The sequence below is a fragment of the Numenius arquata genome, chromosome 5, assembly GCF_964106895.1.
Source record: "Numenius arquata chromosome 5, bNumArq3.hap1.1, whole genome shotgun sequence".
Taxonomy (NCBI): Eukaryota; Metazoa; Chordata; class Aves; order Charadriiformes; family Scolopacidae; genus Numenius; species Numenius arquata.
The window spans coordinates 70,081,099-70,102,785 of record NC_133580.1 but is presented as its reverse complement, the minus strand read 5'-3'; the positions used below and the strand labels follow the sequence as shown (position 1 = coordinate 70,102,785).

Below are 21,687 nucleotides of genomic sequence, written 5' to 3'. Positions count from 1 at the left end.
TTTAAGTGAAACCCACCATTTCAAGGCAGCCCAGGGGTATCTTAGGAAAATTCTGCCAACGGAAACTTTCTGCCAGTCTCTCCCCAAAGTGCTTGAATAGTTACTGGGTGCACCGAGCTCCTCATCTCTCCCCACTGCCGGTGTGATGTCCTGCAAGGTGTTAGTGTCTGTAGGTTCCTGGCCTGCTCCTGGGGTGCTGGAGGGCCTTAGTCCCCGCCTGGGAGACAGAGGGGACACACAGATGCCCCGTGTTTCTGAAGAGTCCTCCATGAGAGAGAGCCAGGTTGGGCTGGAACACGAGGCTCAAACACATGGTCTGTTCTGAAGGTCCCTGTAGACATCTGTGGGAAGGTGACTGCCCCCCTTACAGATGGGTTAGACACAGGGAAGAGAATAATAAGGAAGTATTAAATCTTCTCATTTAAAAATCTGCAAATAATGCAGCTCATTTCATAGAATCATAGAATTGCCGAGGTTGGGAGGGACCTTTCAGATCATGGAGTCCAACCATCAGCCCAACACTGACAAAACCCATCACTAACCCATGTCCCTCAGCACCACGTCTGCCCGGCTTTTAAATACCTCCAGGAATGGGGACTGCCCTGGCAGCCTGGTCCAATGTTGCAAATTCTCCGTGTTTGTCCCAGTCCTGGTAACAGTAAAACCTACGCCTTCCCCTTTGAGCTCCTGTGGTGGTCTGAAGGAGCCCAAGTACTCATGTGCTCTTTGCTCAATATCAAAGCCTTATTTTTCTTCCGACTTCTCACGCTACCGGTTTCTTCTCTACCGGTTTTGTCCATGACCACTGCATCTCTGGTGGTGGAACAAACATCCAGCAAATACTCCGACAAACACTGACATTTTGGGGGTCTCCATTAGGTCTTTGACCTCTCTAAGATCTTCTCCCTGACCAAAAGGAAAGTCACACGCTTCACTCGAAGGCATCTTCCATCTGTCCTATCTGTTAGAAGCTTTCCATCAGTTCTCCAGTTATGGTTAGGTCACTGAGACTTCATCCCAACAAAACTTTATGCAACTATAACATTTTTATTTTAAGAAAGGCATCTTTGAGAAATGTTGCTTGGGATTTAATTTCTTGAAGGGAAGATTTCATTGTTCTTAATTCTGTTGGTAAATAATGTCCTTGGGCTAGAAGTGCAGGTGATTTGTGGTGGCAGTGTGGGAGCTCTAGTAGGTTGGCACTGGAAATTTGTGGCTGTGGCCCTCTACAAATATATTATGCCTTGCCACAACTCTTGGCTTCTGGTGTGAGGAGAAGCTTTTTGGTTCTCCAGTTTCTTTGGTTCCCAGCCAGGGTTATTTTTCAGGGTTTTTTGGGGGATGAAGCATCTCAGGTTGCCTATTCCCAGTAGCCCACGGTTTATGAAACGTAGGTAGAACTTTCTCAGTGCCCACCTAAATGCTGCCCAGGGCATATCGGTGCTCTTCACTCTGTTTACAGTCATCTTTACATCTGTTTTGCAGATGAACCCTGCATGGGAGACAAATCTATCTTCTGTCAGATGGAAGTGCTTGCCCGTTACTGTTCCATCCCTGGCTACAACAAGCTGTGCTGCGAGTCCTGCGGCAAGCGCAGCAGCACCCCCCCGCCCCCCTTCCTCACCCAAGCGGCCGAGACCGCCGAGGACGTGATGTTTGATGAGGGTGACCTGCCCAGGGCTCTGATGATGCCCACACCCCTAGTGCCCCACTCCGCGCAGCTCCTGCCTGGCAGAAGTTCTCCGGGCAGGCGGTCTGAAGAGGACACCCGTACACACGTCTCCCCGTCCAACACCAAACCCAAAGGCGTTGAGTTTCCGCAATGGAGAGCTCCTCAAGCAAGGAAGACTTCGAGGCTGTTTGCTTGGTTGCATCAGTCGCCTTCCAACAGCAGCGGTCTTGGTCCTCATGGTGCCCTTGCCTTGGCAGCAGCTCTTCCCGTGGTGCCGGCTGATAACACCACAGCAGGTCCTCCTTCCCCACCAAGATCCTCCAGGAAAAGCGAGAAGCACCTTGAGAAGAGGTGGCCTTCGAGGTCTTCCACTGTGGAAAGATGAAGGCCTCGTGGAGGAGAGTCATTGAAAGAGGCTTTGTTTTGGCGCTTTTGGGTTTAATTTCCTTACTTCTGGACACTGGTGCGTGCTGCTTTCCACAAGCAGGACCCTGCAGGTCATCCACTCGTTGTTCCTTGTAAATACGACGAACGAGAAGTGCTGGTTCACTTTCTAGTCGCTCCCGTCCTCCTCCCGTGCTGCACTATCTGGCTGGCTTGAGAGAGCCGTGGAGGAAAGCACCAAAGAGCATCCCGGACCACGAGCAGAAGTCGCCGAGGGCATCACTCAGGCCCTGACCTCGTTATTTTTGGTTTTTAACACTCACACGCAGAAAACGCCCCACGACAAGAGGTACCAGACGTTTACACTAGACAAAATACCTTTTTTTTTTTTTTTTTGCAGTGGAACAACTGAACCCACAGGACTCGTTTTGCTAATTTATCTATATAAACGGATATTGTATGAGCAAATTTGCAGCTGTTGTGTAAATACTGTATATTGCAGAAAATCAGTATTATTTTTAAGAGGTTTTTTTTTGTGCTGTCAGACAACTGTTTACCTACGTTGCGTTCTGGACAAGTAGAGGTGCCTGCCATCCAGTTCTGCCTTACTGACATTCCGAGAGTTGATTTTTTTTTTATTATTTTTTTTTTTTTTAAAGCAGCATGATCATAAAAGGAGGAGTTCCATTTCCACATGCCATCTGCTGACACCAGGAAAGGAGTTGGGGGTTTTCTTTTTGAGTATCAACAATGTGATGCTTTCTTCTGAAATAGGGGGGGGGTGTGTGTGGAAATTGTAAACCTAAAGGTACGAGTCTACTTCAGAGCCACCCGCCCGTTCAAAGTGTGTTTGGAAGCTTTGGTGTGAGCCGCAGGTTGGGAAAAGGCCGGGGGGTGGCTGTGAAAGGAGCCCCGCCGTCCCGTCCCTCTCCTCTCGCCCACCAGCAGGAAACCCTGTAAATACTGTACGTACTGTAATTTCTCACCGGTCAAAACCCTGTCCTCTTCTCCAGATGCTCCCTCGGTCATTCCTCAAGCTGAAAAAAAAGCATCACAGAGGTAGAATAGGCGCGAAGAAGAAATAGCTGTGGCAAGACTTAAAAAAAAAAAAATAGATTATTATTTTTTTTTCCCTTACTGGAAGCGTTGATGTAAAGGTGAGAGAGATATTTATTTTTTCAGCGTGGTTCACCTCAAAATCCCCACAAGCACGATGCATCTGACTGCAATAAGGTACGAGTAATTTATGTCAATAACCATCTTGTTCACAGTCCACCCAGTCGCACTCTCTCCTGTGTGTTGCTGTAAAGTACTTGTATATAGGATTGAGAACTAAAGATATTTATTAAAAGTTGATTTCTTGATAGTATTTTATGTACTAAATATTTACACTAAGGGCAGTTGGCTATTCTTTTTTGCCAAGGTAAAATAGAGAGATGTAATTAGATACCTGTACATGCTATGTCATATGGATAGAACAGAAATTTAAGCTAACTAAACTACTGTAGAGAAATTGTTGATCTTATTCTTTAAAAAAAAAAAAAAAGTCTTATGATTTTTTTTTTTTTATTACAGGCATCTGTAATTTCTAAATAGGTTATTAAAAGTTTTCACGTGCAATTTTTGCTTCCCCATAAAAAAGTCCTCATTGATCGTTGATCAACCGGTTTAAAAGAACAGTGAAATACCTACCTCCAAAACGCCGTAAAGTAGGTTAGGACCCCAAAGATTAAATTCTGGAAACGCCTGCGGTGATTCTGCGGGATCAGGAGGAAATAAGGATGGGAATGTTGTTGTGGGAAGAGTTTTGAAGCGAGCGGGCGGGATGGTGCTGCGGGGGGGACGCAGGGCTGTGGGGCGCACGACCGGACCCACCGAGGCTTTGGCTCGACGCCTCCGGAGCGTCGGTGCTGCTGTTCTGCAGGGCTCCTGAGGGATGAGAGACGCGTCTTGAGATGGTACGGACAATCCCTGAGCCTCAAACAGGCAAATAAAAGGCGTGTTTCGTTTCTTCAAAATTCTCCCAAAGTCAGATTCTCTTTTCTCTCCCTCTTTTATCTTTTCCATACATACAGCGTGGGTGTAGATAATCCTTGTACCTCTCCGATTCCTCTTCTCCCAAGCTGATTGCTCTGTCTGTCGAGTGTACACTACTGATGCTGTTTGTTGTATTGGGGAGCACGTAGCAATAAAACCTTTAACACAAGGAGTCTCTCTCTCGTTTGATTCACCCGGGAGGGTCTGTTTTTTGCATTTTTAAGCTTCCTCCTTTGCAAAACGAAGGGCCGTTCACACCCTGGGCATGACATTTACTGCCTTGGGGGGAAAAAAAAAAAAAAGTTAATTCAGATTAAGTACTTGTTTTTTTAAAAAGCAGAGGTCCTGCTTTTGCCATGGGAGAGCGCAGGATGCAGAGAAATAAGGGGAAAGGAAGGAGTGATAATATTAAGAGGCCGAATTTCCAACCCACTGCTTTGACCAGAGAGGTTTGTATCGCTCAGTTTGGCTTCTGGTCACAGCTAAACCTCTATTTTTACCATATTCTGCCAAGAATTGCATCCTCTGAGTGTGTTCTTGAGAGCTGTAAGCTGGGCAGGCAGATCTGCAGTAAGTGTCTGTTGAGTTCACATTGGTGCCAAGAGCACAAATACCAACATTTCATAAGCAAGAGGCTTAAAAAAATTCTAGGATCTATTTAAACACCACTTGAGGGTGCTAAAAAGCTCTATTGATCAGTAATTAACCCTGCTGGGGTAAATGGCTTGTGATGGGCAGTAACAGCAGCTGTAAACTGGGCTGGTTTCCCATCCTGGAGCATCTCGGGGAACGGCAGCTCCTGCCACGCAGCAATTTTAATGGGAAACCACAACTTCCAGCACGTTACCAGCTGAGAGCTGCTTTAACCACCGATTAAAAAATCTGCAAGACCAGCAGGTAGTTTTTCATGTGACAAAATTCCGTTGTTAACTTTTTAAAGGAGTACCTTTGAAGAGACCTTTGGGTCTGTCATCATCTGAATTGCAGTGAAGGTGGAGATTCCGGCAGCTCTGACCCGAATCCTAGGAAGGTGCTGACAATCTATATTCAAAAATTGAAGAAGTCCTTTTCCTTTTCAGGTCTCTAAAATGCACAAAGGGAGTTCAGGCTTAGGTAAACTGATATTAACACGGTGCAAAACCGGTCAGGTTTCTTCCAGGAGCTTCAGGCTTCCATGTATTATTCACATGTGGGGTTTTTTTCCCAATTCTCTGAAAGCAAGATTGTGCCCAAGGTGAGATCTCCCGTGGCAGGTGTCGTGTGGGTCAGACCTTACTCACTGCAGTGAAGAGGGGGGGCAGGAAGTCTCTATCTTTAAATCTAGTCCCTGGGGGATGCCATTTCTTTTGGGTACAGCGCCCAGTGTTTTAGCCTGTTGGTTTTGCCTTTGTTCCACAACGCAAGGAAAGAGCGAAACCCCTTTCAAATCTGACGGGTGATGGATCCAAACGTACACACGTGTGTGAAAGAGCAGTGATTTACTCCGTAGGGAAGAGTCACCGCTGCTCCTCTCCCTCCTTTTAGGGTGACTGCTTTGCATTTAACATGAAGATTGCGTGGGCAGTCATGAGATCAAAACCATAACAGCACATTTTAGTAAATTGACCCTATGTGTTCCGTGCTGCGCAGATCTGGACCCAAAATACCAAGACTTCTACGCTGTGATCACCCTCAAAGGGGTGCGAGGGGATCTCTTACATCCTCCTGCCAATTCCAGATTAGTTAAACCATCTCCCAGTAACACACAGACCTTCTTAATGCCCAGTTTCTCCCACGCCATCGCCACACGGGTGTGAGAGGACACTGCGGCCACCGTCCACGCCAGAGCTGCTCCGAGACAAGGCTCTTCCCGCAGAGACTCAAACAGCACGTCAGAAATAACAGAATGAAAGAAAGGAAAACCCTGAAGTAACTACTCAAAGCTGCCCTCCTTTTATTTCCTAGGAAACCTGGCGCACAGGGACAGTGTGACCACGTAGCCCAGGATCTTCTGGCTGGCTGTAGTCGATAATTTTCCAGTAAACGGAAAGAAGAGCGAAGCCGGGGAGGCAGAGGGGGGGTGGTCTCTGCCCTGGCACCATCTCCCAAATGCTTTCCACGTGCCTTTCTCTGGCACCCGCTTACGTTTAACACACTCCCTGGTTCCCGTGGCTTGGGAAAGAGGCACTCCAAATCCCAGACAACCTGGTCAAAGAGTGTTCCCCCACCCCAAGCATTTTGACAGTCTCTGGTGGTTTTCTTAATCCCCTGTCCCGTTTCCAGTAGGCTGGAATCACTCAAGTGTTCCCCAAGTGTCCCAATGCAATTAGCCTGGGGAATAGATCGTTAGTGACAGGGGTGAAAAACAAAGTTATTGGAGGGGAACTCCCTCAGGAGAACACACACACACACACACACACACACCCCCAGCAACTCACCCAGAGCTCTGTGGGCAAACGCAAACACCCGGCGCTCTCTCACCTGAAATTAAAAGCGCACATGAAAGGCCAACAGCATCTTCACAGGAGCCTCAGCCTTTGCTTTTTAGATGCTGCAAAACCCTGTGTACAGCTGTGTCCATCCCTTCTTCTCCTCCTGGGACCTTCCTCCAGCTCTGAGCACTGGGAATTCTCCTCCCAAGCGTGTCCGACACCGCTGTGAGGGCTGGTGTGATTTAGGGAGCCCGGGAAGGACACGGGGCCATGGGAACTGGTCCAGTGGGCAGCCTGCGTGCAGAATGGGGGTGGCCACCAGGCAAGCAGGACTCGTAGGCTCTTCCCTCATTCTCTGTGCCTTCGGCTTCTGCTGTGCTTCAAAGAGCCTCAGCACACCTTCATCCCCCTCCCGCTGCCACAGAAGCTGTTGTACAGCCAACACCTTGGAATATATCAAAAATCCCTTTCTCTCCAAGCCATTCACAGCCAGCCCATCCCCACCATCCCTCCCACTCCCTCTTTCTCCCCACTTGCGTGCAGGTGGGGCAGAGCAGCGAGGGACCTGGGGGTGGTGTCTGCCCCAAAGATGGAGCATCTCTGATGGACCATCAGCAGACAGCATAGAGGGAGCCTTCCCTGCCCTTCTCGGGCACCAGGAATTCCGTGTGAAACTCAACGGGGCACAGCCAGTGCTGGAAAGCAGCAGAGGAGAAGGATGTGCTGCCTAGGGCTTTCTCCTTTGTATCACTTCATCTTGAAAGAGAATAGAAAAAAAAAAAATCTCTTTTTCTTTTGCTGACCTGATGTCGAGGAGCCGTGCTGGTGACCCAGGAACTGGTTCCCATGGATGCAGAGTGGATTTCTCCACAACACAGATTAGTCCCTTTCCCTCTTCCCTAATAAAGTCATTCCTATCCAAAGCACAGCGATCTGTCCTGTGGGTAAACACATCTTACCTGCTGATGGGGCATTCTTCACTCTTTTATGCGTGGAAAGGCGTGGCACGGGCAGGTGAAAATAATCAGGAAATCAACATGTAACCTCACGAAACTAATTAGCAAATCAGCACGTCTGTGCTACTGGAAGAAACCTCCCTTTCCCATTAAACAAGAAAATGCAATCCCTGCATCGCCTGCCCTCTCCTCACTAACCTTAGATTCCACACATTTATAGGCGTCGCTGGTGTAAAGGGGAAGGTGAAGAGAGACATTCGCAGCTGGGAGGGGTTTAGCCGTGCCCTGCCCAGATTCATAGATTCATAGATTGGTCCAGGCCGGAAGGGACCTCCAAAGGTCATCTAGTCCGACCTCCCCGCAGTCAGCAGGGACACCCCCAACTAGACCAGGTTGCCCAGGGCCTCGTGGAGCTTCACCTTGAATATCTCAAGGGAAGGGGCCTCAACCACCTCCCTGGGCAACCTGTTCCAGTGTTCCACCACCCTCATGGTAAAGAACTTTTTCCTAATATCCAATCTAAATCTCCCCTTCTCCAACTTAAAACCATTGCCCCTCGTCCTGTCACTGCAGGCCTTTGTAAACAGACCCTCCCCAGCCTTCCTGTAGCCCCCCTCAGGGACTGGAAGGCCGCTATGAGGTCTCCCTGGAGCCTCCTCTTCTCCAGGCTGAACAACCCCAGCTCCCTCAGCCTGTCCTCACAGCAGAGGTGCTCCAGCTCCCTGATCATTTTGGTGGCCCTCCTCTGGACCCGTTCCATCAGGTCCATGTCCTTTCTATATTGAGGGCTCCAGACCTGCACACAGTGCTCCAGGTGAGGTCTCACCAGAGCAGAGTAAAGTGGCAGAATCACCTCTCTGGATCTGCTGGCAACACTTCTTTTGATGCAGCCCAGGATGTGATTGGCCTTTTGGGCTGCGAGAGCACATTGCCTGCTCATGTCCAGCTTCTCGTCCATCAGCACCCCCAAGTCCCCAAGTTTCCTCAGGGCTGCTTTCTAACACCTCATCCCCCAGGCTGGATTTATACTGAGGATTGTTTCTTCCCAGGTGCAGAATCCTGCACTTGCTTTTGTTGAACCTCATGAGGTTCATCTGGGCCCACCTCTCCAGCCTGTCCAGGTCCCAGCCTGTCCAGATCCCTCAGATCTTGCCCCTCGCTTGGGCCGCCCCAGAATTAGTCAAAGCAAATACAGCAAGCTTGGGAATCAGAATCAGAATCAGAATCGTAGTGGTTGGAAGGGACCTCAGAGATCATCGAGTCCAACCAACAGTAAAAAAAAAAAAAAAAAAAAAAAAAAAAAAAACACACCACAAACAAAACCACCACCCACCACCTGAACACACAACAACAACAACCAAACCAAAAACCATCACCCACCCACACAGCACCCCACCACAAACCAGTAATCTTGGACACTAGAGCATGCCCTGAAGAACCATGTCTACACGTTTCTTAAATACCTCCAGGGATGGTGACTCCACCACCTCCCTGGGCAGCCCATTCCAATGCCTGATAACCCTTTCAGTAAAGAAATGTTTCCTAATATCCAACCTGAACTTCCCCTGGCGCAACTTGAAGCCATTACCCCTTGTCCTATCATCTGTGACTTGGGAGAAGAGACCGACCCCCGTCTCTCTACAGCCTCCCTTCAGGTACTTGTACAGAACAATAAGGTCTCCCCTCAGTCTCCTCTTCTCCAGACTGAACACCCCCAGCTCCCTCAGCCTCTCCTCGTAAGACTTGTGCTCCAGACCCCTCACCAGCTTCGTTGCCCTTCTCTGGACCCACTCCAGCACCTCAATGTCCCTCTTGTGGTAGGGGGCCCAAAACTGGACACAGTACTCGAGGTGGGGTCTCACCAGTGCCGAGTACAGGGGGACGATCACCTCTCGGTCCCTACTTGCCACACTGTTCTTGATACAGGCCAGGATGCTGTTGGCCTTCTTAGCCACCTGGGCACACTGCCGGCTCATGTTCAGCTGACAGTCGACCAACACCCCCAGGTCCTTTTCTGCCAGGCAGCTCTCCAGCCACTCTGCCCCCAGCCTATAGCGCTGCCTGGGGTTGTTGTGACCGAAGTGCAGGACCTGGCACTTGGCCTTGTTAAACCTCATCCCGTTGGTCTCGGCCCATCAATCCAGCCTGTCGAGATCTCTCTGCAAAGCCTCTCTACCCTCCAGCAGATCAACACTGCCACCCAGCTTGGTGTCGTCTGCGAACTTACTGAGGGTGCACTCGATCCCCTCATCCAGATCATTGATAAAGATGTTGAAGAGAATTGGCCCCAGTACCGAGCCCTGCGGGACACCACTCGTGACTGGACGCCAGCTGGATTTAACTCCATTCACCACCACTCTCTGGGTCCGGCCCTCCAGCCAGTTTTTAACCCAGCAGAGGGTATTCCCATCCAAGCCATGGGCAGCCAGTTTCTCCAGGAGGATACTGTGGGAGACTGTATCAAAGGCTTTGCTGAAGTCCAGATAAACAACGTCCACTGCCTTTCCTTCATCCAGGATGATGAATAATGTGTGGGAATGAGCAAAAGGCCAATCTAGGCAAGAAGCCGGGATGCAGTTGGTATTGCCTGAAGGTTAGCGAGGTTTATGTATATAGTTATACACATATGTATATTTATATATGTAGCTACAGGATGATTTGGTCGGAAGGAAGCTGGGGAGTGTGCTGAGACCTGCTCAGGGCAGCTGGGGCACATCTGTGTCCCTCCTGACAGAGAAGAAAAGCATTTTCAGACTTAAAAAAAAAAAAAAAAAGAAAAAAAAAAAAGGTGTATTTATTAACTGTATAAATGTAGACCATATAAAAACCCCACCACAAAATACAGACCCCTCTCAGCTTCCCCTGGCTGACAGAGCTGGGAGCGAATCAGGGGCAGGAGGCCATTGTGGGGCATCAAATCTCCCCCCAAAACCTGCACCCTCTGTCCAGGAAATCCATGGATTTCTCTTTTCCGTGGCTGGGGAACAGAGGATCCGACTGGACTGGGACAGGGCGGCACAGGGAAAGCAGCGGGTCACTTGTCGCCACACCGGTGACAACGCAGGGCTCATTAGTGTTAATAAGGAAAAATGTTTATTTCCCGGCCAACCTGGAATGATCTGAGTCTCACGGCGCGTGGGGAACCTCCGGCGGGCTCCTGGTTGTGGTGCGGGTACGGGGTCACGGCAAGTTGCACAGCCTCTCTAGTTCCTTTTTCTGTAGATCTTTTTCTATATTTCCTTGGTTGCACTGCAGGTACCGGGGAAAGGAAAGTGTCAGAACTTTGTTTGTATTATTTCTATTTACTTCTATATATTTATATTTCTATTACTGATATTTATATTATCTATTATTTATTTTTACTATTTCCATTCCTGACCTCCCGAGTCATCAGTGCCAACAATGACACCACCAATCTGGGGGGGGGGGGGGGGGGGTGTTATTTCCCCTGATTTTCCCCCCCTCGGCCGTTCCCCGCCGCCACATCCCCGCGGTGTCGTCACAACCCGCAGCCAACCAGGGCTGGGGTGACTGATGACGCTTCACGGACGCCGGTGACGACACGGGCCGCGGGACGGGCGGGCAGCGGGACCCTGGGCGGCCCCGATGGGCGGGGCCATGTCTATAAAAGGAGGGGGCGGAGCCAGGGTGCAACTGGGCTGTCCCGTCTCTCCCAGGGGGCGGGGAGATGTCTATAAAAGGAGTAGGCGGGGAGAGGAGCCGGGCCGGGATTCCGCGGGGCGGGGCCTCGGTGGGCGGGGCGATGTCTATAAAAGGAGTGGGCGGGGAGAGAAGCCGGGCCAGGATTTGGCGGGGCGTGTCCATAAAAGGAGTGGGCGGGGAGAGAGGCGGGGCCCCGCCCGCCCCACGCTGCCGCCCGGGGAACGGCGCCCGCCGGGACGGAGCCGCCGCCGCCCCCGACCCGTCCCGGTCCCGGTTCCCCCCCGCGGCGCTCGGGAACCGGGTCTGGGGCTCCGGCCCGGCCCGAGTCCGTCCGGGGGGGCCGGGACCGGCTCGGCGGGGCGGCGCGGGGCTCCCGAGCGGCGCGGCCCGGGGCCCGGCGGGATGCAGCTCCCTTCTCCCGGCAGCGGCCGGGCCCGGGGTCAGTACGGGAACGGCGCTGGGCGCGGGTGTGTCCCGTTAACCGGGGCTTTTCCGGCGGGGGGGCACGGGCGGGCGGAGGAACGGTCTGCCCGGGGATGGGATGGGAACGGGAGCGGGGAGGGGCCGCCGGGTGCCGAGAGCCACTGGTGTGGCTTTGTGACAGCCCGGTGCCGTTATCGTCGCGCTCCCTCCCGTCACCGCGCTATTAAACTGTCTCCAACTCAACCCACGAGGGTTTCTTCTCCTTTTTCTCCCTCTTCTCCCCACCCTCCCGGACGGGGGGCAGGGGGCGAGCGGCCCCCGGCCCCGACCGGGGTGAAACCCCGACCGGGGGGCGCGTCCGGCGGGTGCGGGGCTCCGGCACACGGAGACGGGGCGGGGACGCGGAGACCGGGTCCTGCCCGTTCGGTCACAGACCAGGTCCTGTGTTTTGGGGGCTTGAAACCAGGGTCAGGGCGGTGGTTTGGGCAGTTGTGGCCCCGGAGACAAACAGCAGCCGCTCTGCCCAGGGAGGGGGGGAAGAGATTTATGGTTTCAGAGTTCAGCGAGCCAGAAGAGGCTTAGCTAAAAAGTCACATTCCTAAACAGAAAGTTGGTTCTGTTTTACCACAAACCAGGGCAGTCACCAACACAGTCTTGGGGCTCACAAAGAGAAACCAAGTGCTGTGTTTGGGGGAGGCTTGAAGCTGGGCTTGTTTGGCCAGTGTTAGAGCTGAGAAACAGAGACCAAGCCCTTCACTGGGGGTGGGTGGGCTTGAAACTGGGCTCCTTCGGCCAGTTTAGGGCTCGGAGAGACTAAGTCCTGTGTTTGGGGACTTGAAACCAAAACCAATCCAGATTTGAGGTTCACAGAGTCTTAAGTAAGTGCTGCGTTTGGGGGGGGGGCTCTAAACCAGGCTTCCTTACCCGATGTTAGGGCTGAGAAGGAGAGACCGAGTCCTGCATTTGGGTGGCTTGAAACTGGGCTCGTTGGGCCACTTTTTGGGCTCAGAAATAGACTAAGGGCTGTGTTTTGGGGCCTGAAACCTGGCTGTTCAGTCTGAAGCCCAGCGGGGTTTTGAAGACATCGCTTAGAAGCACCCGGGAGCCGCCTGGAGCAGAGTCCTCCCAAAGTCTCCAATTCTCAGGGTTTTTCCCCCAAAAGGCAGGGAGCACATCAGGTCCCCAACCCGCCGCCAAGCCCCCTCTGTCCCGGGAGAGGGGTGAGTGCTCCCAACCACCTTCAGAACACTGTCAGCGCCCCGTAGCACTGACAAATCCCTTTCGTAAAGGAGCCTAATTTCTCATTAACAAGCACAAAACCAGAATGAGGGTCGGTGTTTCAGTCCTGGTGACCTGCTGGAGAGACCTGGGGGGTTATTGCCCAGACCCAACTGAGGGATCACACCTGGGGACCCATTTTCCACCCCAGTTCCTTGCCGGAGCGATAGCATACGGCACCAAGCTGGGAGGCAAAATGTGACACGGGGAGCGGGGAGGTTCTCCGCTCCCAAGGTTCTCCATCTCTCCAAGCGTCTCTGTGAATTTGGTTTAAATTAACCTTTCCTGAACACATGGGCTTTGACTAATACAGACTGTTCCAGGGGAAGGCTCTCTAATGCTCCGGGGAACTTTCAGAAAAGAGCTCGATCAGAAATATTCCATGTCACGCTGCCCTGAGATCCCACACAGTTACTAACTCCCTCTTAACTTTCCTCGGGTTAATAAACCCGGAGCTTCCTTCTTCCCTGGCGCTTCTTAGTGATGAGCTCCTGGGCTTAACAGCCAGAAACCATCGCTGTGACACAGATCGTGGCCTTACCCTCGTTATGCAGTTTCATACTGGTTTTTATTACCTGCCAGGGCAGCAGGTACCGATGGCACCCGTGCCGGTGACACTGCTTGGGAGGACAGGGAGCCCCTCGGATAGCGGCAGTGGCAGGCAGAAAGCAGGCAAGCTGCAACCCACACACGTTATTTGACGATAAAACCAAAAGCGCTCACCCTGAGATGAATATATTCTGGGGAGGATTGCTCTGGCAAGCAGAGGAGAGGGGATGGTTCCCCTCTGGGGCCATCAGGAGCATCCCACGCAGTGACATCCCACGCCACAGCGATGTCACGGGACCTACAAGAACAAAACCAAGTCTGTAACCACGAGCCCGGGCACGGCTCAGCTCCTGCACAGCAACTTTCCCAAGACTTTCGAATCAGAAGAAATTAGCCCTGCGACGCATGGACACTTTGTGAGCCCTGCTCAGGAAGAGAAAGCCAATATTCACAGCATCGCGCCCGCCGGAAGCTCACCTGGGACGTCAATGCGAATCCCGCTCGCTGCAGATGATCTTTTTTCTTCGTCAGGCCAGATGGGGCTGTCACAAGGCTCAGGATGTATCGGGAGGCTTATAAAAAAAATATAAATGCCTCACCTAAGCGTGAGATGGATGCTCCCATCCTTGTGCAGAATCCATCGAGACCTCCTCGCTTCTGCTGTGGCCATCCCTGCTGCTGGCCACGGGTCTGGACAGCCCAGTACTGCCACTTCACGTGGGGCCGGGATGGGGCCAGGACCTGGAAAAGCTGAAGATGTTTCTCCTTTATCTGTCTGTCTGTCTGTCCCCACATTCATGATTTTAAGTGGGTCTTTCTCATTTCAACAGTTGCTGGTCGATTTGCAGGACAGGAGGCAAATGGAATAGTCAATATTCGGTTTGTGCCCATCAGTTGTTTTCCCACTGTCTGACTTCTTTTTTCTCACCTGGAGCCCCCACTGCCCACCCACCCCTCCCCATTGCCTCCAGCTCTGCATTTAAGCTCCGGCCAAGGGTGGGGGTAATTTCCCGCTCCGGTGGTAGCTGTGTTGTATCCTCCTTTCTCCTGTTAGTCTTTATATGTTAGTGCTTTTTTTATTTTCTGTTTTTATTGGGGTGGGGTTACTGGACTGCCTTTGACTCCTGCTTAGGTACTGGGGGGCTCTGGTTTCCTGCTGTCATTAGGTTTAGTCATGTGTGTCTCCCAGTTTTATTGTCATCTCTCTGGATTACCTGAATTAGTGCTAGTATACTATTTAATTTTTTGGGGTGGGTTTTTTTGGTTTTTTTTTTTTGTTTGTTTGTTTTTTTTTTTTTGTTTTTTTTTTTACTTCTGCTGGCTGATAAACTGGAGCTGGAGCATGTTCTTGTTAAAACCTTCCCTTTAACTTCTACCTTATTGCTTACACCTGGAAATGCTCAGCCTGGCTAAAGCCTCACGGCAGAATTCCTCCTCCTGGTCTCTGGTAAGGTTCCTGTTACCTGTCTAAGCTGAGCTCAGATGGAAGGGCAGTTTGGGTGGCCTGTACCCTCGGAGCGGTGCTGTGGGGAGCCCCCTGAGAGCAGGGATGCTTTCTCCAATTTAATACAGAGCCTTAGAGCTTCTTTCCTTGCTCTGGGTGGGAAGATGCAAGTCGGGCCTGGAGCAGCCGTTTGGCTCCCTGAGAGTCCCTTCCTCCACCCTTCAGCCATACGAGGGGGGAGGAAGCTCCTGGGGACTGCGGTGGGATGGATATTACCAGCTTTGGCTATGGGGGCTGGGTGGGAGTGGGATTTTGGGGGAGGCAGAAACAGGTAAAGCTAAAACTGTAATTTCAGATACCCGGGCTGCACAGACTGTTCTTTTTTCCCCTGGTTCCTGCTGCTGATGTAAAAGCTGCCCTCACCCTCTCCCGGAGAGGCTGGGTCTAAGTGCTGCAGCTCAGCAGGATGGGAGCTGTGCTGGGCAGCACTGGGTGGGCTGGGGAAGTGCTGCTCCCCCAGCTGTAATGGTCTGGGGGGGTAGGGGGTCTGGCATCCGCAGGGGGAAACCATCAGACCCCCACAACCAGCTTCCTAAGGCAAAGGGATGCCTCAAAAAGAGCAGAAGGGGGGGGGGGGGGCCTGCGATGAAAGGAGCCCACCCTGATGTGCCCAGCAGGCGTGTTCCCCCCCCCGCCCCAGGACAGGGGTGGCCGCAGGTGACACCCCCGCACCCCCAGCCTGGCTCTGGGCTGTTCTCCCCGGTCCCTCCTTCCTCCTCTGCCTCCTCCCCGCATCAGGCGGGAGCTGCGGGGTCTCTTCTCCCTTCCTCCTCCTCCTCCTCCTCCTCCTGGCTCTGAAGAGGCGGCTGCTGCGGAGCTCCGGCACCTGTAAGTGGGGGTACCCCCTGCGAGTGGGGTCGGGAGGGGGGCTGCTTTGGAACTGTTGGGCTGTTCCTCCCTCTCCGCTGTAGCTGGGAGCTGTGATAGCAACAGGTTTCTGTGTGTGTGTGTGTGCGAGGTGGGGATGCTGATCCCGATGCTCTGAGGTGGGAGCGGGGGGGACACCCCGATTTATCTGGGGATATAACACGGGGCTCCTGGTGACGCCAGGCATCTCTGCCTTCTGCTAAGCAAGCCCCCCCCCCGCCCCGAACGCTGTTGAAGTTGGTCCCAGGGCTGTGACAGTGACCAGCAAGGACCAGTATGTGATGGGGAAAAGCATCTCTGCTGCTGGAAATGAGGATTTAAATGCACTGGGGGTTTAATCCCTGTGCAGGGCTCCGGGCTTCGAGAGAGAAAAGCCCTTTGCCACTAAGAGCTGTGGAAAAGGAGCGAGAAAAGTCATTTGTGTCACTTGCTTTGCTTTTTTTCTTCTCCCCCCCCCCCCGCCCCCCCCCCTTCCGTTGACTCGACAAATGGCTCTCAGTGGGAGAGGGCTGGGATCATGTTTTACAGGTCAGTTTGTCAGATGCTGCCTGTTAACGCTGCTGCCCTGTTGGGTCTGGGAAATGTATATGCCGGGAATCGGGGTTCCGTTAATTTTGCTGTGAAGGAAGGTGGGGAAAGCTTAGTGGGGGATTTTAGCGCAAGTTCTGTGTGGGTTCTGCCTCTAACAGTCCACGCTGTATTCCTGTTAGTGCCAGCAGCGCCGCTGTGCTCAATCGCACACCGGCACACAGAGGAGCATCCAACCTGAATTTCAATGTTATTTTGAAGGGAATCAGCACGAAAACTCTCCTTAAAAAAAACAACATTTGGGATGCTTTAAGTCAATGACAACCCCTTTTAGTCATGGAACTACTCGTTTCAATCAGAATGGCTCTCTAAGGGGTGACTTGGCCAATTTTTTTTCCCCGGTGACTAAGAAAAGTTTTACATGCTCTTATTTTGCTTTTATATCAATAGCAGACTACTGACAGCGGGAGAAAAGCATCTGGAGCCCAAAGTACCTCTTGTTATCTAGCTCTGCCTACAGAAAAATAGTGCCTTGGTCTTTAAATCTGAACCATACTCGGGGGCTGCAAAGTACAGAAGGCAGTGGGACCAGTTTCAAGCATTTTGCTGGAGAAAGGGTAACTAATTGAATTTTTCAAGAAAGGGTAATTAATTGAGTTAATGGAACGTTTTCAAAAAATGCACTATTCCAGTTTGCAAAGTTAGATAATGCCAATTCCTGAAACTTTCTCCTTTTTTTATTTTTTGCACTACCTGAGAGCCCCGCTAATTGCATCCACAGACCACCAGAGGGGAAGACTCTTCTTTCTGGTTCAGACACCCCTGTCCAGAATACATTTTTCGTCAGGGAACCTGTTCTCCCTTTTTCCTTCTTTGCCTGAAAAGAACAATAGCAGATCACTACTAAAATATTAAAAAATATATAGTGAAGCAAAACTTTCTTGTGCGTGATTAAAACAAATGAGGGCCACAATCTACAAAAAACAACGCAAACTTTCCTCACTTTGACACTCTCTCTGTTGCTGGGAGTTTTCAAGCAGCCCAGGTTTTTTTCTCTGTGTCCATCAACAGGTGCCAAAAATCTCTGTTCTCTGTCCCTCATTTTTCAGCACGGATTTACAGAAAACCTGCCTAGCAACCTCCTGAAAGGGAAGAATAAGGTTTGGCTGAAAAATTGGGCCAATACAGCTAACTATACATATGTACTAAATGCGGGCTTTTTCTAAGACCTTTGAGGACCAGAGAAAATATTTTACAGTGAGAAACTTGACAGGATCGGACTGTTCAAGGTATCACAAGACCGGTGGCTTGCTGCCTGTGTGCTTCGCGACATGGGTTAGTGAGGGTTTTTATCAGAGTTAGGTTGATGGTTGGACTCCATGATCTTAAAGGTCCCTTCCAATCTAGACGATTGATTCTTTGATTGATTCTTTGATTGATTCTTTGATTGATTCTTTGAATATAACTCTTTGCAAGGGAGAACCAGAGCAAGGAAAACTTACTTCCAGCCCTTGCTGCTCGAGGCAGGGCAGCGATTTGATATTTTCCCTTACTGCGTGTGCTAAATCCTGGCTTAATTTACCTTACGCTTATGGCGCGTCCTAAATCCCATGTTGTGTTGATGTTAATCTTTTTAATGAGCATTTCAGCAGAACTTATTTGCTTCCACAGAAATGTAAGGCTCTCAAAGGTTAAAAAGTTGAATTTACGTACCGTGTGATTTGGTCAGCAATCGAATTGTGCAGAGCTCAGACTCTAGAGCACACATCCTGCAAATCCTCAGGTGGTGGGATCCCATCACCCTCATTCCTTTTGTTTGCATCTGGACTCGCACTTTTGCTGACTCCACTGGGGCTGATGGTACATACGGTGATGTACAGCAGAGCTAAAGGCAAAGGGAGGGTTGTAAGACCACTAAAGGAGCAATAAAAGATGGGGAGAAGACTGGTACCAAGTCAACTGCTCCCACGGCGTTGCTCCGGTCACCTGCTGACCTGTGATCAGCAGCATCAGGCTGCATCAGTGGGTGGTTTCTATGGGAATGGTGAGAAAACCGACCCTCAACTTGCAGCTCCTCATTAGGTGAGTGTGTCTGTAGGGTACAGCTGTAAGGGACCACGCGTCATTTCTCCTCAACAGAGCAGTCTGGGCGAGAATTGCATTATTTGTACGGAAATAATTTGTACGGAAATTTGTACTGACAGAACGAGAGGGAATGGCTTCAAGCTCCAACAGGGTAGGTTTAGACTGAACATTAGGAAAGAATTTTTCACAGAAAGAGTGGTCGGGCATTGGAACAGGCTGCCCAGGGAGGGGTTTGAGTCACCATCCCTGGATGTGTTTAAGAGCCGTTTAGATGTGGTGTTGGGGGATATGGTGTAGGGGAGAACTTTGTAGAGTAGGGTAGATGGTTGGACTCCATGATCCCAAGGGTCTCTTCCAACCTAGACGATTCTATGATTCTAAATTTAACAGTTGGTGGTAGCTGATACCAGTATTTGATGAATTAATGCCCTTAAAGCAAGTGAGGTGATTAATTCTATAATGACAGATGACTCTATAAACTAACTTCCCACATGGCATTAAAATCTAAGGATAAGGCTTTTTGAAAACTTTGGCCTGACCTCTCCCTGTAGCAGGACGATATCTGGAGCCCGTTGACTAATTCTAGCTTTCTGGCATGGTAAATGAAAGGTAGGGAGAGTTCTGCAGCGACAGGAAAGCAGTTGTCTCTCTTGAAGGAAATCATTAGCTCTGCCTTTAGAAGAGTTACCGTACCCTTTGTTTTCAACTGTCGCTAAAATTGAAGCCTAAAGTCCCGAGGCTGAGGGTTTCATTGAAATGCTACTAGTCATTAGGTGACCCTAGTCTGTATGGTTAGAGGATGCTTGGGTTTTTTTGTTGTATTCTAGTGGATAAAATTAGGTGTTAGAGCCACTCGCGGGCAGTGGTGTTACGATAGGGCTGGTGCAGGGAACGTTATTTAATGTACATAATCAAAGTGACAGATGAAGACAGCTTAATGGCCCATCAAATACATACACTTTGCAGCATAAGCTGCTTTGAACCCAGAAGCAAATGCTGCCCGGTGCACCTGGAAAAATGCAGGAAAGGGCACAGGGATGACTGTGGGCAATGTCTGGACAGAAAGCCCCTGCAAACTCGACAGCTGAACCCCACTGAGGTGACCCCTGTGTGACAGGGGCACGTAAAATTTCTGACCTCTATTAGAGGCACCTATCAGTGTTATCCAGGAGAAGTGCTAATTGCTCGGTGCATGATGAAAATCAAGTCACTCGGGCAGTAAATGGAAATTCGGGAGTATTCAATGGATTCAAACGATTGGAGCAATTTGTAGAGAGAATCAGTGGATTAATCCGAGTATCTAAAGTAAGTGTGCAGGCGCCGCTGTGCCCAGTCAGCCAACTGCAAAAGCAGGAAGGTACAGGAAGAGTTCACTCCGCTTTGCTATTGTACAGTCCTCCTACAAACGACTATTTCTTTCTAGAGAGATGATATTATGCAGGTTAAACCCTTGCTATAACTTTGATAGATTTTTTTTTTTTTTGATTTTTTTTTTTTCTTCTGTTTAGCCTATAGTTATTCAAGACTAAAGGTGTTGCCTCTGGGACAATCTGACCTTTGGTTGTGGGGTGGTGTTAAGGATTCAACACTGATTTGCTGCCCAGGCAGTGCTTCTGCCTGCCCTTCGGCGAGGCAGACCCTTCTGCTTAATTTCTAGCGAAGCCCAATCAGATATTCCACTGCCTGGGAACTTGGGCGAGGAGGTAAAATGCTGTTTAATTGTAATAAGCTCTAAGTAGTGATCCCTGATGGAAAATGCCAAACCCTGCAATTAGTTTCATGTTAAGCGTGCTGCTGTCTGGGTTTGAAAGAGTATATACTAAATGGTAAAGAGGGAGGGGAAAGGGTGTATTTTTGAGCTACATTCCCCCAAACCGTGTCCGTATTATTAGACTAAAGGCATTAATTGCACAGGACAGTAACTCACCCCAAAAGCAGTGTTAGCTCAAGCCCTGGCTGAGAGCAAGCAGGGTTTGTAGCTGTTGTTCTAAGACTCCCTTCTACTTGGAGTAGGCTGGGGTTTTTTTTGGTACAGAGGGAAACACTTTATTCTTTTCCAATGGGAGTTCACACCCCCCTTTACTTGTGTGTAATCACAGCAAATACCTGGAAGGAGGGTGTTGGTCTCATAACTCTGGGCCTGTTGCTGTGGTTTTTATCAAAAAGGGATGCTTTTTGGGTAGCTTCACCTGGTTTTGATATATATATTCACTCCTCTTCCCCCTTGATTTGTAAATAAATTACTTGTCTTCTCTTGTCTGTAGACCAAGTAGAGATTCCCAAGGCGAGTGTTGTATTGAGGTGTGCCTTCCAGCTAAGGAGAAGAAAAGAATATACTCCAGATCACGGGCTCTGTCTGCTTTCATGCCTATCTCGTATTGGGCAATAACACTTCCATGCTAAAATAGATTTGAATCAAATAATTACACGTCTCTTGCTCTTTTTTCACAATAAGCACAGATATAATCTAGCGGAAAGCACCCTTGTGACGTGGTGTCTCATCGGTGTTGTTTTGGTTGAGGCTGCTGGCAGCTCGCGTGGTCTTAGGTTGGAGAAAGGAGGCTGGGAAGGACGAGAGAATTTCTTCGTTCCACTTCAACAATTCTAGATAGAAACCAATTTTCTGGGTAAAATAAAATAATAAAAAAAAATCCATATTATCTTTCCAAGTTTTGTGTGCATAATGTTTAGAAAGCCATGGAGGAGCTTACGTCATAAACACTGCCAAATTCTATTGTCCAAGCCCTCAGTTTCAGGAAAAAAAAAAATGCTATTATCCTGTTTGTCTTGAAGTGTTGGTGTTTTGTGGGCTGAGGGTAGCACTTCGGTCACAGACACACTATTTTGTGAGTTTAGTTGTCTTAATTTATGCTTGTAGAGAGGTGGGTTTTTTTTGTCTTAATGCTGGTTTTGTACTCAGTTTGCCATAGTGAGAATAACTTTGGGCTGGCAGATGGGATCCCCTGACCGAACGCCAGCGGGAGGGATGGCTGCGGCAACCTCCACCTGCCTCTGCATTTCCAGCTACTGCCCTGCTGGCACGGATCTTGTCACCCTTTGTTGCCCACACAGCAGTGCCTGTGTGACAGTAGCTTCTGTCGTTACCTTCAAATACAATTTTAACTTGGACACAAACCAACAAGAAGCGAGGCTTAAAATCAGACAGACTCTTTCAGGGTTACTGTCAAACTCAAAGCCGTGTTTCGGTTGTGTGTCTGATCCAAAGAGCACCCCGACAGTCTGAGAACTGTTCTCTTTGGAACCGAGCTACTTGCCCTGCTCCCAGCAGCTCTGGGGTGTACTAACAACTAACCCCCCCATGCCCCGTTT

The 21,687-nt window shown here is 50.1% G+C and overlaps 1 protein-coding gene across 1 annotated transcript in view; it reads left to right on the top strand.

Moving 5' to 3' along the window:
* Positions 1–2,057, top strand: part of ADAMTS3 (ADAM metallopeptidase with thrombospondin type 1 motif 3) — a 104,760-nt gene extending 102,703 nt beyond the window's left edge. Inside the window, exons 24-25 of the mRNA XM_074147642.1 lie at positions 1,486–1,770; positions 1,930–2,057. Coding sequence (XP_074003743.1) covers positions 1,486–1,770; positions 1,930–2,057 — 413 coding nt within the window. The remainder of the gene's footprint in view (positions 1–1,485; positions 1,771–1,929) is intronic.
* Positions 2,058–21,687: the final 19,630 nt, after the last annotated feature.